Source organism: Nerophis ophidion, linkage group LG03 (assembly GCF_033978795.1).
Source record: "Nerophis ophidion isolate RoL-2023_Sa linkage group LG03, RoL_Noph_v1.0, whole genome shotgun sequence".
Lineage (NCBI taxonomy): Eukaryota > Metazoa > Chordata > Actinopteri > Syngnathiformes > Syngnathidae > Nerophis > Nerophis ophidion.
Window position 1 is genome coordinate 6,711,889 of NC_084613.1, and position 20,613 is coordinate 6,732,501.

General features: G+C 38.6%; 1 protein-coding gene across 3 annotated transcripts in view; it reads right to left on the reverse strand.

Moving 5' to 3' along the window:
• traf3ip2a (TRAF3 interacting protein 2a) overlaps positions 1 to 15,809 on the reverse strand; it is a 33,080-nt gene extending 17,271 nt beyond the window's left edge. For 2 of the 3 annotated variants that reach the window (XR_009806018.1, XM_061894116.1), the window contains exons 1-6: positions 15,674 to 15,809; positions 9,466 to 9,537; positions 9,116 to 9,403; positions 4,475 to 4,657; positions 159 to 247; positions 10 to 78 (exon numbers count right to left, since the gene is read on the reverse strand). Coding sequence is in view for 2 of the 3 variants with exons in the window: in XM_061894116.1 (XP_061750100.1) it covers positions 10 to 78; positions 159 to 247; positions 4,475 to 4,657; positions 9,116 to 9,403; positions 9,466 to 9,537; positions 15,674 to 15,788 (816 nt within the window). In the remaining variant the exon portion in view is untranslated. The remainder of the gene's footprint in view (positions 1 to 9; positions 79 to 158; positions 248 to 4,474; positions 4,658 to 9,115; positions 9,404 to 9,465; positions 9,538 to 15,673) is intronic. The other variant, XM_061894117.1, reaches the window with a different exon arrangement.
• Between the last annotated feature and the right edge of the window lie 4,804 nt (positions 15,810 to 20,613).

Below are 20,613 nucleotides of genomic sequence, written 5' to 3' on the forward strand. Positions count from 1 at the left end.
GAGACTTACGTCATTCAAATATCTGTCCATCCATCTGGTGATGTCCATTCGCCTGATGGGACTGTCAAATATATCAATCTGTTCGGTGAAAGTGGGGTGGATTACTGGGAGGTTGTGGGCACATGTAAAGGTTTGGGGAGAGAGCTGGGATCACCGACTGCTGGTTTGAAGCCGTGACTGGTCAGAAACTTGGTGAAGGGAGTCATCTCCGCGGCGATGTCCACCGAATATGTGACGAAAACATTCCCTGCGAGGACACAGTCACAACACATTCCATTTAATACAGTGCTTAACACTTAGCTACCATTGTAACATTTTATCAGTATCGAGTCGATACCAAGGTGATGAGATTGATATTTTTCCATTCACTTAAAGGCCTACTGAAATGCGATTTTCTTATTTAAACGGGGATCGCAGGTCCATACTTGATCATTTCGCCTTATTTTTGCTGAAAGGATTCAGTAGAGAACATCGACGATAAAGTTCGCAACTTTTGGTCGCTAATAAAAAAGCCTTGCCTGTACCGGAAGTAGCAGACGATGTGCGTGTGACGTCACGGGTTGTGGAGCTCCTCACATCTGAACATTGTTTACAATCATGGCCACCAGCAGCGAGAGCGATTCGGACCGAGAAAGCGACAAGTTCCCCATTAATTTGAGCGAGGATGAAAGATTCGTGGATGAGGAAAGTTAGAGTGAAGGAATAGGAGAAAGAAAGAAAAAAAAAGACGAGGGCAGTGGGAGTGATTCAGACACATTTATTAGGATAATTCTGGAAAATCCCTTATCTGCTTATTGTGTTACTAGTGTTTTAGTGAAATTATATGGTCGTACCTGAAAGGGTGTGGTCTCCGAGGGAAGCCACGTTTCTCGACGAGGCGAAAGCAGCCTGTGGTACCAGGCTGTGACTTTTTTTTTGTTTTCCCTCCAACAACGGTGGAAGCATCCGACGGTCGGGGGCGGCCGGTGGGAGGAGGCAAGAGAGTCGCAGCTGCCTCTTTGACCGGTGCAGGAGGAATGACGCAAGCTCTCCGCTCATGTCTACGGTAACAGCCGACTTATTACCACCATTTTCTCACCGAAACCTGCCGTTGACATGTGGTAGGGAACCATGTTCGAACCATGTTTCCCCATTAATTTGAGCGAGGATGAAAGATTTGTGGATGAGGAAAGTTAGAGTGAAGGACTAGGAGAAAGAAAGAAGAAAAAAAAGACGAGGGCAGTGGGAGCGATTCAGATGTTATTAGACACATTTATTAGAATAATTCTGGAAAATCCCTTATCGTGTTACTAGTGTTTTAGTGAGATTATATGGTCGTACCTGAAAGGGTGTGGTGACCGCCAGTGTCTCCGAGGGAAGCCACGTTTCCCGACGAGGCGAAAGCAGCCTGTCGGGCCAGGCTGTGATTTTTTTTCCTTCCCCCCCTCCAACAACGGTGGAAGCATCCGACGGTCGGGGGCGGCCGGTGGGAGGAGGCAAGAGAGTCGCAGGAGGAATGACGCAAGCTCTCCGCTCATGTCTACGGTAAGAGCCGACTTTTTTACCACCATTTTCTCACCGAAACCTGCCGTTGACATTTGGTAGGGAACCATGTTCGAACCATGTTTCCCCATTAATTTGAGCGAGGATGAAAGATTTGTGGATGAGGAAAGTTAGAGTGAAGGACTAGGAGAAAGAAAGTAGAAAAAAAAGACGAGGGCAGTGGGAGCGATTCAGATGTTATTAGACACATTTATTAGAATAATTCTGGAAAATCCCTTATCGTGTTACTAGTGTTTTAGTGAGATTATATGGTCGTACCTGAAAGGGTGTGGTGACCGCCAGTGTCTCCGAGGGAAGCCACGTTTCTCGACGAGGCGAAAGCAGCCTGTCGGGCCAGGCTGTGATTTTTTTTTTCTTCCCCCCCTCCAACAACGGTGGAAGCATCCAACGGTCGGGGGCGGCCGGTGGGAGGAGGCAAGAGAGTCGCAGCTGCCTCTTTGACCGGTGCAGGAGGAATGACGCAAGCTCTCCGCTCATGTCTACGGTAAGAGCCGACTTTTTTACCACCATTTTCTCACCGAAACCTGCCGTTGACATGTGGTAGGGAACCATGTTTCCCCATTAATTTGAGCGAGGATGAAAGATTCGTGGATGAGGAAAGTTAGAGTGAAGGACTAGGAGAAAGAAAGAAAAAAAAAAGACGAGGGCAGTGGGAGCTATTCAGATGTTGGACACATTTATTAGGATAATTCTGGAAAACCCCTTATCTGCTTATTGTGTTACTAGTGTTTTAGTGAGATTACATGGTCGTACCTGAAAGGGTGTGGTCTCCGAGGGAAGCCACGTTTCTCGACGAGGCGAAAGCAGCCTGTCGGGCCAGGCTGTGATTTTTTTTTCCTTCCCCCCCTCCAACAACGGTGGAAGCATCCGACGGTCGGGGACGGCCGGTGGGAAGAGGTAAAAGAGTCGCAGCTGCCTCTTTGACTGGTGCAGGAGGAATGACGCAAGCTCTCCGCTCATGTCTACGGTAAGAGCCGACTTTTTTACCACCATTTTCTCACCGAAACCTGCCGTTGACATTTGGTAGGGAACCATATTCGAACCATGTTTCCCCATTAATTTGAGCGAGGATGAAAGATTCGTGGATGAGGAAAGTTAGAGTGAAGGACTAGGAGAAAGAAAGAAAAAAAAAAGACCAGGGCAGTGGGAGCGATTCAGATGTTATTAGACACATTTATTAGGATAATTCTGGAAAATCCCTTATGGTGTTACTAGTGTTTTAGTGAGATTATATGGTCGTACCTGAAAGGGTGTGGTGACCGCCAGTGTCTCCGAGGGAAGCCACGTTTCTTGACGAGGCGAAAGCAGCTTCTCGGGCCAGGCTTTGATTTATTTATTTTTTCCCCCTCCAACAACGGTGGAAGCATCCGACGGTCGGGGGCGGCCGGTGGGAGGAGGCAAGAGAGTGACAGCTGCCTCTTTGACCGGTGCAGGAGAAATGAAGCAAGCTCTCCGCTCATGTCTACGGTAAGAGCCGACTTATTACCACCATTTTCTCACCGAAACCTGCCGTTGACATGTGGTAGGGAACCATGTTTCCCCATTAATTTGAGCGAGGATGAAAGATTCGTGGATGAGGAAAGTTAGAGTGAAGCACTAGGATAAAGAAAGAAAAAAAAGACGAGGGCAGTGGGAGCGATTCAGATGTTAGGCACATTTATTAGGATAATTCTGGAAAACCCCTTATCTGCTTATTGTGTTACTAGTGTTTTAGTGAGATTATATGGTCGTACCTGAAAGGGTGTGGTGACCGACAGTGTCTCCGAGGGAAGCCACATTTCTCGACGAGGCGAAAGCAGCCTGTCGGGCCAGGCTGTGTTTTTTTTCTCCCCCCCCCCTCCAACAACGGTGGAAGCATCCGACGGTCGGGGGCGGCCGGTGGGAGGAGCCAAGAGAGTCGCAGCTGCCTCTTTGACCGGTGCAGGAAGAATGACGCAAGCTCTCCGCTCATGTCTACGGTAAGAGCCGACTTATTACCACCATTTTCTCACCGAAACCTGCCGTTGACATGTGGTAGGGAACCATGTTCGAACCATGTTTCCCCATTAATTTGAGCGAGGATGAAAGATTTGTGGATGAGGAAAGTTAGAGTGAAGGACTAGGAGAAAGAAAGAAAAAAAAAAGACGAGGACAGTGGGAGCGATTCAGATGTTATTAGACACATTTATTAGGATAATTCTGGAAAATCCCTTATCTGCTTATTGTGTTACTAGTGTTTTAGTGAGATTATATGGTCGTACCTGAAAGGGTGTGGTGACCGCCAGTGTCTCCGAGGGAAGCCACGTTTCTCGACGAGGCGAAAGCAGCCTGTCGGGCCAGGCTGTGTTTTTTTTCTTCCCCCCCCCCCCTCCAACAACGGTGGAAGCATCCGACGGTCGGGGGTGGCCGGTGGGAGGAGGTAAAAGAGTCGCAGCTGCCTCTTTGACCGGTGCAGGAGGAATGACGCAAGCTCTCCGCTCATGTCTACGGTAAGAGCCGACTTATTACCACCATTTTCTCACCGAAACCTGCCGTTGACATGTGGTAGGGAACCATGTTCGAACCATGTTTCCCCATTAATTTGAGCGAGGATGAAAGATTCGTGGATGAGGAAAGTTAGAGTGAAGGACTAAGAAAAAAAAAGGCGAGGGCAGTGGGAGCGATTCAGATTCAGTTCGCTTGACCGCTCTGATCCATAGAAAAGCTTCACCGTCATCTTTCGGGAATGTAAACAAACACTGGCTGTTACATGTGATGTCGACTCAATCGGGCACTTTTTAGTCATAAAAAGCGGGAGGACCAAGACTTGATGAGTGGGTCGACATAAACGGGTTGCGGACATATAGGACGCCAACAGGTTCTTGTAGGCTGAGAGAACCCACGCAAACCAAGATTGGATTCCAAAAGCAAAATATTTGTGAAAAAGCAATATGATATAACGAGAACTACTTACTGTACTCCTCTGGGAGACTGAAGGTCCACTTGGTCTCCTTGGTTCCTGGACCAGGATCAGGCAGATAGGGATGACCTATGACGGTCTCACACATGACCTCTCTGGCATGCGGGTGTTGCAGGCGGTTCCCGTGGTGGGCCGGGGGGTGACACATGCACGGCCGCACACACCGGGGACTGACACCTGCAAGGACGAGGACTGCGCTTTGAGAAGGTACAAAATGCGGCTGCTAGACTTTTGACAAGAACAAAGAAAGTTTGATCACATTACGCCTGTACTGGCTTCCTGTGCACTTAAGATGTGACTTTAAGGTTTTACTACTTACGTATAAAATACTACACGGTCTAGCTCCATCCTATCTTGCCGATTGTATTGTACCGTATGTCCCGGCAAGAAATCTGCCTTCAAAAGACTCCGGCTTATTAGTGATTCCTAGAGCCCCAAAAAAAGTCTGCGGGCTATAGAGCGTTTTCCGTTCGGGCTCCAGTACTCTGGAATGCCCTCCCGGTAACAGTTCGAGATGCTACCTCAGTAGAAGCATTTAAGTCTCACCTTAAAACTCATCTGTATACTCTAGCCTTTAAATAGACCTCCTTTTTTAGACCAGTTGATCTGCCGCTTCTTTTCTTTCTCCTATGTCCCCCCCTCCCTTGTGGAGGGGGTCCGGTCCGATGACCATGGATGAAGTACTGGCTGTCCAGAGTCGAGACCCAGGATGGACCGCTCGCCTGTATCGGTTGGGGACATTTCTACGCTGCTGATCCGCTTGAGATGGTTTCCTGTGGACGGGACTCTCGCTGCTGTCTTGGATCCGCTTTGAACTGAACTCTCGCGGCTGTGTTGGAGCCACTATGGATTGAACTTTCACAGTATCATGTTAGACCCGCTCGACATCCATTGCTTTCGGTCCCCTAGAGAGAGGGGGGGGTGCCCACATCTGAGGTCCTCTCCAAGGTTTCTCATAGTCAGCATTGTCACTGGCGTCCCACTGGATGTGAATTCTCCCTGCCCACTGGGTGTGAGTTTTCCTTGCCCTTTTGTGTGGTTCTTCCGAGGATGTTGTAGTCGTAATGATTTGTGCAGTCCTTTGAGACATTTGTGATTTGGGGCTATATAAATAAACATTGATTGATTGATTGATTGAATAAGAGACAACGTCAAAAGCGTCTCGCCTGGGCTCAAGACAAAAAGGACTGGACTGCTGCTGAGTGGTCCAAAGTTATGTTTTCAGATGAAAGTCAATTTTGTATCTACTCTGGAAATCAAGGTCCCAGAGTCTGGAGGAAGACAGGAGAGGCACAGAATCCACCTTTGCCTGAAATCCAGTGTCAAATTTCCACAATGGGTACTGGTCTGGGGTGCCATGTCACCTGCTGGTGTTGGTCCACTGTGTTTCCTGAGGTCTAGGCTCAATGCAGCAGTCTACCAGGAACTTTTAGAACACTTTATGCTGCCTGCCGCGGACCAATCTGGAGCTGCCGCCGAGGATAACTCCGGACAACTTCTACTACAACACCACCAAGGGCTTCTACTGCCTCCTGTCAGCAGGACACGACAAGTGCCTGGACCAGTCCAAAGGGCGACCGCACGCGCCCCTGAGCACCCACACCTTCCGGAAGCTCTGCCGCTACTTCAGGAAGCCCAACAAGATGTTCTTCGGCATGGTCGGGAGATCCTTTTCCTGGTGCTGACACATTTAAGGGCCACCCGCCATAGCGCTCAGGTACAAAATGGCCGACGGGGGGGGGGGCCACACCAAACTTGTAGGACCGTGCTGCCGCCTCCAACCGAGCCATTTTCCACTAGCACTTCTTTCATAGCGGGTTTCAAACCATCATCCCGTTTCATTCATGTAGATGAAACGTTGCACTGTGAACTCTTCAAACATTTTTCGTACCCAACTTGAACGTTTTTCTGATTACTTATTTTGTTACGATAGGGCACAGGTGTCAAACTCAAGGCCCGGGGCCCAAATCTGGCCAGCCACCTCATTTAAAGTGGCCCGTAACATAATTCTAATTGGGTCCTTTTCTGATTACTTATTTTGTTACGATAGGGCACAGGTGTCAAACTCAAGGCCCGGGGCCCAAATCTGGCCAGCCACCTCATTTAAAGTGGCCCGTAACATAATTCTAATTGGGTCCTTTTCTGATTACTTATTTTGTTACGATAGGGCACAGGTGTCAAACTCAAGGCCCGGGGCCCAAATCTGGCCAGCCACCTCATTTAAAGTGGCCCGTAACATAATTCTAATTGGGTCCTTTTCTGATTACTTATTTTGTTACGATAGGGCACAGGTGTCAAACTCAAGGCCCGGGGCCCAAATCTGGCCAGCCACCTCATTTAAAGTGGCCCGTAACATAATTCTAATTGGGTCCTTTTCTGATTACTTATTTTGTTACGATAGGGCACAGGTGTCAAACTCAAGGCCCGGGGCCCAAATCTGGCCAGCCACCTCATTTAAAGTGGCCCGTAACATAATTCTAATTGGGTCCTTTTCTGATTACTTATTTTGTTACGATAGGGCACAGGTGTCAAACTCAAGGCCCGGGGCCCAAATCTGGCCAGCCACCTCATTTAAAGTGGCCCGTAACATAATTCTAATTGGGTCCTTTTCTGATTACTTATTTTGTTACGATAGGGCACAGGTGTCAAACTCAAGGCCCGGGGCCCAAATCTGGCCAGCCACCTCATTTAAAGTGGCCCGTAACATAATTCTAATTGGGTCCTTTTCTGATTACTTATTTTGTTACGATAGGGCACAGGTGTCAAACTCAAGGCCCGGGGCCCAAATCTGGCCAGCCACCTCATTTAAAGTGGCCCGTAACATAATTCTAATTGGGTCCTTTTCTGATTACTTATTTTGTTACGATAGGGCACAGGTGTCAAACTCAAGGCCCGGGGCCCAAATCTGGCCAGCCACCTCATTTAAAGTGGCCCGTAACATAATTCTAATTGGGTCCTTTTCTGATTACTTATTTTGTTACGATAGGGCACAGGTGTCAAACTCAAGGCCCGGGGCCCAAATCTGGCCAGCCACCTCATTTAAAGTGGCCCGTAACATAATTCTAATTGGGTCCTTTTCTGATTACTTATTTTGTTACGATAGGGCACAGGTGTCAAACTCAAGGCCCGGGGCCCAAATCTGGCCAGCCACCTCATTTAAAGTGGCCCGTAACATAATTCTAATTGGGTCCTTTTCTGATTACTTATTTTGTTACGATAGGGCACAGGTGTCAAACTCAAGGCCCGGGGCCCAAATCTGGCCAGCCACCTCATTTAAAGTGGCCCGTAACATAATTCTAATTGGGTCCTTTTCTGATTACTTATTTTGTTACGATAGGGCACAGGTGTCAAACTCAAGGCCCGGGGCCCAAATCTGGCCAGCCACCTCATTTAAAGTGGCCCGTAACATAATTCTAATTGGGTCCTTTTCTGATTACTTATTTTGTTACGATAGGGCACAGGTGTCAAACTCAAGGCCCGGGGCCCAAATCTGGCCAGCCACCTCATTTAAAGTGGCCCGTAACATAATTCTAATTGGGTCCTTTTCTGATTACTTATTTTGTTACGATAGGGCACAGGTGTCAAACTCAAGGCCCGGGGCCCAAATCTGGCCAGCCACCTCATTTAAAGTGGCCCGTAACATAATTCTAATTGGGTCGGCCACATCATTTTATTGTTGACCAGAACTTCATTTTAACATTGCCTGTAGCACGCCACATAATTCTAAAGTGGCCCATCACATCATTAAAAGTGGCCTTTCATGTCATTTTAAAGTGGCACGCCACATCATTTTAATCATTTATGTGTCCAGCCACATTTTTTAATGTGGCCCACCACTTTTTCTTAATTTGGCCCGTGCCATAAAACTCTAATGTGGCCCATCAAAGCGCTTTGAGTACCTTGAAGGTAGAAAAGCGCTATACAAGTACAACCATTTATACGGAGGTGAAGATTTCATTTTCCAACACGACTTGGCACCTGCACACAGAGCCAAATCTACCAGTACCTGGTTTTAGGACCGTGGTATCCCTGCAAACTCACCTGACCTGAACCCCATAGAAAAGCTATGAGGTATTGTGAAGCGGAAGATGCCAGATGCCAGATGCCAGACCCAACAATGCTGAAGAGCTGAAGGCCACTTTTAAAGCAACCTGGGCTCTCCTAACACCTGAGGAGTGCGACAGACTGGTCGACTTTATACCACGCCGTATTGCTGCAGCAATTCAGGCAAAAGGAGCTGCAACTAAATATTGATTGCCGTACATGCTGAAACTTTCCATGTTCATACTTTTCAGTCGGCCCACATTTCTAAAAAAATATTTTTGGGTACTAGTCTTAACTAATATTCCAATTTTCTGAGATACTGAATTTGGGATTTTCAGTAATTGTCAGTACTAATCATCAAAATTTAAAGAAATAAACATTTCAAATACATCACTATGTGTGTAATGAATTGATATAATATGTAAGTTTCACGTTCTGAATATAATTACTGAAATAAATCGACTTTTTCATGATATTCTAATAATATGAACAGCAGCTATATATGGTGTATTGTGACATAACCTAAAAATATCCAGATATTAATAAAAAGGCCATGTCGCCCAGCCCTACGGTAAATACAGTTCCACTTACCAAAAAGACGCGGGGTACAGGAGGCGTTGACGTCGGACACGAGTGGGAGAGGTGGATCCAAGACCTCGGACTCGTCCACGGAATTTTCAGGCCAACTCGTCGGTGGCAGCAAGTTAAGTTCAGAACTGGCAACACTGTCACTTGTGTGGAAATAACGCTGGAGGAAGATGTCCCGTTCCACCGTCTGCCCGCCCTCAAAGTTTGGTCCTTGGTAGTGCATGCTCTCGTCCGTCTCCACGGGAACACTCTGACCAGGCCGGAGGTCCAGAGAGCCACCTGGACAACACACTGGACTTTAATAGCACTCATTACTGCTTACAATAGGATGAACTCTTCTTCTTTTTGTTTACCTTTAGAAGTGTCCATCATGCCACTTGGAATCCGTGCCTGCTTACCTGGACACACCTGTAGACTCTGCACACCTGTATTAAATATAAAACACATCCACAACTGAATATGCAACATTAAAGACAGTAGTGTAGTAGACCTAAGTATTCATTAAGTACCACCATAATGACAGCATTAAATACAGTAGTGTAGTAGACCTAAGAAGTCATTAAGTACTACCATAATGACAACATTAAAATAGAGTGGTATAGTAGACCTAGGTATTCATTAAGTACCACCATAACGACAACATTAAATACAATAGTGTAGTAGACCTAAGTATTCATTACGTACTACCACAATTACAACATTTAAATACAGTAGTGTAGTAGACCTAAGTATTCATTAAGTACCACCATAATGACAACATTATATACAGTAGTGTAGTAGACCTAAGTATTCATTAAGTACCACCATAATGACAACATTAAAATACAGTAGTGTAGTAGACCTAAGTATTCATTAAGTGCCACCATAATGGCATCATTAAATACAGTAGTGTAGTAGACCTAAGTATTCATTAAGTACCACCATTATGACAACATTAAACAGTAGTGTAGTAGACCTAAGTATTCATTAAGTACCACCATAATGACAACATTATATACAGTAGTGTAGTAGACCTAAGTATTCATTAAGTGCCACCATAATGACAACATTAAATACAGTAGTGTAGTAAACCTAAGTATTCATTAAGTACCACCATAATGACAACATTAAATACAGTAGTGTAGTAGACCTAAGTATTCATTAAGTACCACCACAATGACAACATTAAGTACAGTAGTGTAGTAGACCTAAGTATTCATTAAGTACCACCATAATGACAACATTAAATACAGTAGTGTAGTAGACCTAAGTATTCATCAAGTACCACCATAATGACAACATTATATACAGTAGTGTAGTAGACCTAAGTATTCATTAAGTGCCACCATAATGACAACATTAAATACAGTAGTGTAGTAGACCTAAGTATTCATTAAGTACCACCATAATGACAACATTATATACAGTAGTGTAGTAGACCTAAGTATTCATTAAGTGCCACCATAATGACAACATTAAATACAGTAGTGTAGTAGACCTAAGTATTCATTAAGTACCACCATAATGACAACATTAAACAGTAGTGTAGTGGACCTAAGTATTCATTAAGTACCACCATAATGACAACATTAAAATACAGTAGTGTAGTAGACCTAAGTATTCATTAAGTGCCACCATAATGGCATCATTAAATACAGTAGTGTAGTAGACCTAAGTATTCATTAAGTACCACCATTATGACAACATTATATACAGTAGTGTAGTAGACCTAAGTATTCATTAAGTGCCACCATAATGACAGCATTAAATACAGTAGTGTAGTAGACCTAAGTATTCATCAAGTACCACCATAAGGACAACATTAACATAAAGTAATGTAGTGGACCTAAGTATTCATTAAGTACCAACATAATGACAACATTAAATACAGTAGTATAGTAGACCTAAGTATTCATTAAGTACCACCATAATGACAACATTAAATACAGGAGTGTAGTAGACCTAAGTATTCATTAAGTGCCACCATAATGGCATCATTAAATACAGTAGTGTAGTAGACCTAAGTATTCATCAAGTACCACCATAAGGACCACATTAAATACAGTAGTGTAGTAGACCTAAGTATTCATTAAGTACCACCATAATGACAACATTAAATACAGTAGTGTAGTAGACCTAAGTATTTATTAAGTAACACCATAATGACAACATTAAATAGTGTAGTAGACCTAAGTATTCATTAAGTACCACCATAATGACAACATTAAGTACAGTAGTGTAGTAGACCTAAGTATTCATTAGGTACCAACATAATGACAACATTTAAATACAGTAGTGTAGTAGACCTAATTATTTATTAAGTACCAACATAATGACAACATTCAAATACAGTAGTGTAGTATACCTAAGTATTCATTAAGTACCACCATAATGACAACATTAAATACAGTAGTGTAGTAGACCTAAGTCTTTATCAAGTACCACCATAAAGAGAACATTAAATACAGTAGTGTAGTAGACTTAAGTATTTATTCACCATAATGACAACATTAAAATACAGTAGTGTAGTATACCTAAGTATTCATTAAGTACCACCATTATGACAACATTAAATACAGTAGTGTAGTAGACCAAAGTATTCATTACATACTACCACAATTACAACATTAAAATAGAGTAGTGTAGTAGACCTAAGTATTCATTAAGTACCACCATAATGACAACATTATATACAGTAGTGTAGTAGACCTAAGTATTCATTAAGTGCCACCATAATGACAGCATTAAATACAGTAGTGTAGTAGACCTAAGTATTCATTAAGTGCCACCATAATGACAGCATTAAATACAGTAGTGTAGTAGACCTAAGTATTCATTAAGTACCACCATAATGAAAACATTTAATACGGTAATGTAGTAGACCTAATTATTTATTAAGTAGCAACATAATGACAACATTAAAATACAGTAGTGTAGTATACCTAAGTATTCATTAAGTACCACCATTATGACATTAAACAGTAGTGTAGTAGACCTAAGTATTCATTAAGTACCAACATAAGGACAACATTAAATACAGTAGTGTAGTAGACCTAAGTATTCATTAAGTACCACCATAATGATAACATTAAATACAGTAGTGTAGTAGACCAAAGTATTCATCAAGTACCACCATAAGGACCACATTAAATACAGTAGTGTAGTAGACCTAAGTATTCATTAAGTACCACCATAATGACAACATTAAATACAGGAGTGTAGTAGACCTAAGTATTCATTAAGTGCCACCATAATGGCATCATTAAATACAGTAGTGTAGTAGACCTAAGTATTCATCAAGTACCACCATAAGGACCACATTAAATACAGTAGTGTAGTAGACCTAAGTATTCATTAAGTACCACCATAATGACAACATTAAATACAGTAGTGTAGTAGACCTAAGTATTTATTAAGTAACACCATAATGACAACATTAAATAGTGTAGTAGACCTAAGTATTCATTAAGTACCACCATTATGACAACATTATATACAGTAGTGTAGTAGACCTAAGTATTCATTAAGTGCCACCATAATGACAGCATTAAATACAGTAGTGTAGTAGACCTAAGTATTCATCAAGTACCACCATAAGGACAACATTAACATAAAGTAATGTAGTGGACCTAAGTATTCATTAAGTACCAACATAATGACAACATTAAATACAGTAGTATAGTAGACCTAAGTATTCATTAAGTACCACCATAATGACAACATTAAATACAGGAGTGTAGTAGACCTAAGTATTCATTAAGTGCCACCATAATGGCATCATTAAATACAGTAGTGTAGTAGACCTAAGTATTCATCAAGTACCACCATGAGGACCACATTAAATACAGTAGTGTAGTAGACCTAAGTATTCATTAAGTACCACCATAATGACAACATTAAATACAGTAGTGTAGTAGACCTAAGTATTTATTAAGTAACACCATAATGACAACATTAAATAGTGTAGTAGACCTAAGTATTCATTAAGTACCACCATAATGACAACATTAAGTACAGTAGTGTAGTAGACCTAAGTATTCATTAAGTACCAACATAATGACAACATTTAAATACAGTAGTGTAGTAGACCTAATTATTTATTAAGTACCAACATAATGACAACATTCAAATACAGTAGTGTAGTATACCTAAGTATTCATTAAGTACCACCATAAAGAGAACATTAAATACAGTAGTGTAGTAGACTTAAGTATTTATTCACCATAATGACAACATTAAAATACAGTAGTGTAGTATACCTAAGTATTCATTAAGTACCACCATTATGACAACATTAAATACAGTAGTGTAGTAGACCAAAGTATTCATTACATACTACCACAATTACAACATTAAGATAGAGTAGTGTAGTAGACCTAAGTATTCATTAAGTACCACCATAATGACAACATTAAATACAGTAGTGTAGTAGACCTAAGTATTCATTAAGTACCACCATAATGACATAAAACACAGTAGTGTAGTAGACTTAAGTATTCATTAAGTACCACCATAATGACAACAATAAATACAGTAGTGTGGTAGACCTAAGTATTCATTAAGTACTACCATAATGACAACATTAAAATACAGTAATGTAGTAGACCTAAATATTCATTAAGTGCCACCATAATGGCATCATTAAATACAGTAGTGTAGTAGACCTAAGTATTCATTAAGTACCACCATTATGACAACATTAAACAGTAGTGTAGTAGACCTAAGTATTCATTAAGTACCACCATAATGACAACATTAAATACAGTAGTGTAGTAGACCCAAGTATTCATTAAATACCACCATAATGACAACATTAAAATACAGTAGTGTAGTAGACCTAAGTATTCATTAAAGGGGAACATTATCACCAAACCTATGTAAGCGTCGATATATACCTTGATGTTGCAGAAAAAAGACCATGTATTTTTTTAACCGATTTCCGAACTCTAAATGGGTGAATTTTGGCAAATTAAACGCCTTTCTGTTTATCGCTCTTTTAGCGATGTCGTCAGAACGTGACGTCACCGAGGTAACACACCCGCCATTTTCATTTTCACATTACAAACACCGGGTCTCAGCTCTGTTATTTTCCGTCTTTTCGACTATTTTTTGGAACCTTGGAGACATCATGCCTCGTCGGTGTGTTGTCGGAGGTTGTAACAACACTAACAGGGAGGGATTCAAGTTGCACCACTGGCAAGAAATCTGCCGCCAGACCCCCGTTGAATGTACCAAAGTGTCTTCACATTTGACCGGCGATGCTAAGACAGACATGGCACAGAGATGTATGGATAACCTGCAGATGCATTTGCAACAATAAAGTCAACGAAATCACAAAGGTGAGTTTTGTTGACATTGTTGACTTATGTGCTAATCAGACATATTTGGTCGCGGCATGACTGCCAGCTAATCGATGCAAACATGCTACTTACGCTAGCTGTATGTACATTTGAAACTAGACACCCACATTTAATGCGAAACAAACACTTACCAATCGACGGATTTAAGTTGCTCCAGTGTCACAAGATGCGAAAGTCCCGATCGTTTGGTCCGCACATTTTACCGGCGATGCTAATAAGGCAGCCATGCTACGGGCCACTTCATTAGGTACACCCATGCTATGGCCGAATAGCGTCAATAGCTTCTTCAATTTCGTTTTCGCTATCTGCCTCCATACTCCGACCATCCGTTTCAATACATGCGTAATCTGTTGAATCGCTTAAACCGCTGAAATCCGAGTCTGAATCCGAGCTAATGTCGCAGGGAAATGGACAGTCGCATCGCAAATAGCGAAAATCAAGAGCTTTAAAGCTTTTTTTAGGGATATTCCGGGTGGTGTAAAATTTTGAAAAAAAAACGTCAAAAAATAAAACAAGCCACTGGGAACTAATTTCTATTGTTTTTAACCCTTTTGAAATTGTGATAATGTTCCCCTTTAAAAACAACAACTAAAAAAGCTAGCTCCATACATTAGCCAAATTACATCTGAGAGATAATAATGTAAAACTTACTTGTTCAGCCATGAAAACCTGTCTTTTATAACAAATCAAACCGCTTGGAAATAAGTTGAAAATTGAGCAAGTTCTGGTTATTTAAAAAGTACATGTTCCTTGACAACTATGTCCTGGGCGGGGCCAGCTGCCTGAGGTAAGATGGCCGCCACGTTGCCATTGACTGACAGCGCTCAGAGCCAATCAGAAAGAAGGGGCCGTCCAACCATTCCCGCCCCCAAAGTAACAAAACAAACATGACAGCGCGAGACGGAGCGCGCACATATAGGCACCGCGAGCGCGCGCTTAGGCACCACACGCGCGCAAAAGGGTGTCGCGCGCGATAACAGTTTTAATGCGCTTGGATTTTTGGCATTAATGTGACGTCATACACGCCCCCGCCCCCACCTCCCGAAATCGGAAGTTTCAAATGTTGGCAAGTATGACGAAGGTCACAAGCAGAACTAACACCTAGCAGGTAGCGCCGCGCAAACAATTAACGATTAAATATCAAGTTTATTGAGACTTATGAATTGGAGAAGTTTGGATACGCAGAAGGAATAAAAACACACTTTTTTGTCGAAAGTCTTACCTGTCAGCCGCAGGACGAACCTGTTCCGACTCAAACAGGAAGTATGTCCGGAGTTTAGACCTCTCAGCCAATCAGAGCGAGAGTTTTGACCTCTCAGCCAATCAGAGCGAGGCATACTGGCTCAAATGAAATCTGATCCCAAAAAGCCACACCCACTCGATGAGGAAGACTTTTAAACTTTTTTATTTATTTATTTATTTATTTTAATTGAACAATTATAAATACAAACACATATATTCTCAATGTACATCAAATCCGAGGCACTTTTGACACATCTCAACTATTTCAAACGTCCGTCAGGTTGAGCAAACGCTGTCTTTCGCCAAATACGCAAAGGAAAGAAAACTAAAGCAAATACAAATATGGTATAAAAAGTAATAACAATTAATAATAATTAAAAAAAATAGGGTAAAATGCAAAATTCAAAATAATCTAAATCACTTGAAATTTCCGCAATAACCAAATTAATTTGAAGCCTTTTGTATTTTTAATAATTTTCTTAGATTTAATTGAGATTTTAAAATTATTAAACCAATAACAAAATCTAGGTTTTATTTTCCAAAATAAAGTAAGATGCAAAATTCAAAATAATCTAAATCACTTGAAATTTCCGCAATAACCAAATTAATTTAAAGCTTTTTGTATTTTTAATAATTTTCTTAGATTTAATTGAGATTTTAAATTTATTAAACCAATAACAAAATCTAGGTTTTATTTTCCAAAATAAAGTAAGATGCAAAATTCAAAATAATCTAAATCACTTGAAATTTCCGCAATAACCAAATTAATTTAAAGCTTTTTGTATTTTTAATAATTTTATAAGATTTAAAATATATTTTAAAATTATTGATCCAATCAGAAAATCTAGGTTTTATTTTCCAAAATAAGGTAAGATGCAAAATTCAAAATAATCTAAATCACTTGAAATTTCTGCAATAACCAAACTAATTTAAAGCCTCTTGTATTTTTAATCATTTTCTAAGCTTTATTGAGATTTTAAAATTATTAAGCCAATCAGAAAATGTAGGTATTATTTTCCTAAATAGGGTAAGATGCAAAATTCTAAATAGTCTAAATCACTTGAAATTTTTGCAATAACCAAACTAATTTAAAGCCTTTTGTATTTTTAGTCATTTTCAAAGATTTAATTGAAAATTTAAAATGATCAAGCCAATAAGAAAATCTAGGTTTTATTTTCCAAAATAAAGTAAGATGCAAAATTCAAAATAATGTAAATCACTTGAAATTTCCGCAATAACCAAATTAATTTAAAGCCTTTTGTATTTTTAATCATTTTCTAACATTTAAAAAAGATTTTAAAATTATTAAGCCAATAAGAAAATCTAGGTTTTATTTTCCAAAATAGGGCAAGATGCAAAATTCTAAATAATCTAAATCACTTGAAATTTCCGCAATAACCAAATTAATTTAAAGCATTTTGTATTTTTAATCATTTTCTAAGATTTAATTGAGATTTTAAAATTATTAATCCAATAAGGAAATGTAGGTTTTGTTTTCCAAAATAGGGTAAGATGCAAAATTCTAAATAATCTAAATCATTTGAAATTCCCGCAATAACCAAACTAATTTAAAGCCTTTCGTATTTTTAGTCATTTTCTAAGATTTAATTGAGATTTTAAAATTATTAAACCAATAACAAAATCTAGGTTTTATTTTCCAAAATAAAGTAAGATGCAAAATTCAAAATAATCTAAACCATTTGAAATTTCCGCAATAACCAAATTAATTTAAAGCCTTTTGTATTTTTAATAATTTTCCAAGCTTTATTTAGATTTTAAAATTATTAATCCAATCAGAAAATGTAGGTTTTATTTTCCAAAATAAGGTAAGATGCAAAATTCAAAAATAATCTAAATCACTTGAAATTTCTGCAATAAAAAAATTAATTTAAAGCCTTTTGTATTTTTAATCATTTTCTAAGATTTAATTGAGATTTAAAAATTATTAGGCCAATAAGAAAATCTAGGTTTTATTTTTCAAAATAGGGTAAGATGCAAAATTCTATATAATCTTAATCACTTGAAATTTCTGCAATAACCAAACTAATTTAAAGCCTTTTAGATTTTTAATAATTTTCTAGGATTTAATTGAGATTTTAAAATTATTAAGCCAATAAGAAAATCTAGGTTTTATTTTTCAAAATAGGGTAAGATGCAAAATTCAAAATAATGTAAATCACTTGAAATTTCCGCAATAACCAAATTAATTTAAAGCCTTTTGTATTTTTAATCATTTTCTAACATTTAAAAAAGATTTTAAAATTATTAAGCCAATAAGAAAATCTAGGTTTTATTTTCCAAAATAGGGCAAGATGCAAAATTCTATATAATCTTAATCACTTGAAATTTCCGCAATAAAAAAATTAATTTAAAGCCTTTTGTATTTTTAATCATTTTCTAAGATTTAATTGAGATTTAAAAATTATTAGGCCAATAAGAAAATCTAGGTTTTATTTTTCAAAATAGGGTAAGATGCAAAATTCAAAATAATCTAAATCACTTGAAATTTCCGCAATAACCAAACTGATTTAAAGCCTTTTGTATTTTTAATAATTTTCTTAGATTTAAAAGAGATTTTAAAATTATTAATCCAATCAGAAAATGTAGGTTTTATTTTCCAAAATAGGGTAAGATGCAAAATTCTAAATAATCTAAATCACTTGAAATTTCTGCAATAACAAAATTAATTTCAAGCCTTTTTTATTTTTAATCTCATTCTTAGATTTTATAGAGATTTTAAAATTATTAATCCAATCAGAAAATGTAGGTTTTATTTTCCAAAATAGGGTAAGATGCAAAATTCTAAAAATCTAAATCACTTGAAATTTCCACAATAACCAAATTAATTCAAAGCTTTTTTTATTGTTAATAATTTTCTAAGATTCAAAAGAGATTTTAAAATTATCAAGCCAATAAGAAAATCTAGGTTTTATTTTCCAAAATAGGGTAAGATGCAAAATTCTAAATAATCTAAATCACTTGAAATTTCCACAATAACCAAATTAATTTAAAGCCTTTTGTATTTCTAATAATTTTCCAAGATTTAAATTAGATTTTAAAATTATTAAGCCAATAAAAAAATGTAGGTTTTATTTTCCCCCCAAAAAAAGACATTTATGTAATTTCTACTATTGTTGCTGCTTGTCCGGATCAATGTGTGTTTTTATTTTTATTTTTTATTTTTATTTTTTATATATATGCGTGCTAGTTCTAGTTTTTATTTTTATTTACTTTTATTATCTTTGTATTTATTTTTTTAATACACTGTAGCACTTTGAGGTTGCTTTTTACAATTAAAATCTATTATTATTATTATTGTTAATATTATTAGGAAACAATGACTTGAGAATTTGCTCGTGGTAGAAAATTCACAATTTTATATATATATATATATATATATATATATATATATATATATATATATATATATATATTTTTTTTTTTAAACTATTATTTATAATATGCAAAATTTACATACAAGCAACTAAATAAAAATAATCAAAACATGTACAGAAACAGTACAAAATAACGGCTAGGGGGTTGTAAACTAAAATAGAATGGAAAATGGGATGATATATGTCATTTATATTCATTTATTCATGAAGACAAGAATATAAGTTAATGACTTGCATTGATAAGAAACAGACAGTAGTTATGAAAAAATATTTTTTTTCAAAAGGAGGAGACAAAAAAAGTCCTCCTTTCTGTCCAAAACCACATGAAAGTTTGTCCAGCTTTATACACTTTACAAGAAATACATTGGCGGCAAACTCCCTTACTTGCTAGCTTTCTGAGACTCTTATTTTGTTAGCGCAGGCAGGATGGAGCAGGGCTTTTATTGTGAAGACAGGAACTGGGCGGTTTCGACGGCAGGTACGGCGCTAGAGTCTGTTGAAATAAAACGTGTTTTTAGCCTTCCTGTCGGTCGTTTTTTCTTAATAATGATCTGGCGTCCTCTCACAAGACCCTCAAGTGACGTCTTGGTGAAAGGTTGATGATCCATCATTTTTTCTCTCTCGATCATTCAACAGTATCGGACCGATGCTATCGTGTTGAGGTTGGAAGTTGTTCAATTGTTGTTTATTTTGACAAATATCAGTGTTTTGTCGTATTGTTCATCATTTTACATTAGCATTACTGGATTATATACAGCGGTACCTCAGATTTTGTTCATCACCTGTACTAAAAGGTGCGATGAAAACCGAAATCGTGTGAAAACTGAGACAATTTTTCTGTTTTAAATCCCTGATCACAAAACATGTATCTGGATTAGAGATGTGCTTTATTTCCTTAAATAGGACAATGCTATGCTGACATTGAACGGTTCTAGAAAGTATGGGTGTGGTTTCCAAAAATATGCATTTATGTACTGTACAGTTAAAAAAAAAACAATAAACAAGTGTTAAATTTAAATAAATGAATCAAAAACGTCTTGGCAAAAACTTAAATCAATTGGCCAGGGGCTGAAAACTGAATTTACGTAAAGTAGCAATAAACAAATGTACCGTATTTGCTTAATTTAATTTAAAACCTCTTCTCACTCCGGCACTTACCAAAGGCATGCGGTAAAAATTTGAGTGTGATGTAAGCTTGGACCTTAAATCCTACTGAATAGCTCTTAATCTTCTTCCCTTTATGCGATTTCAAATTACCGGTATTGACATCAGCTTCTTCCATTTTGAAAATGATGACAAGGGAAGTGTCACTCGTGACGTCACGAGTTTGACCCGACGGTAATACTAAGCATGCGCTAATTTTTTTTGCAAAGCGAGTTTGACCCGGCAGTAATTTAAGGCAGGCGCATACTAATTCAAGGAAATACGGTATGTATGTATATATATATATATATACACACATATGTATACATATATATACATATACATACATACATATATATATATATACACATGTGTATACATA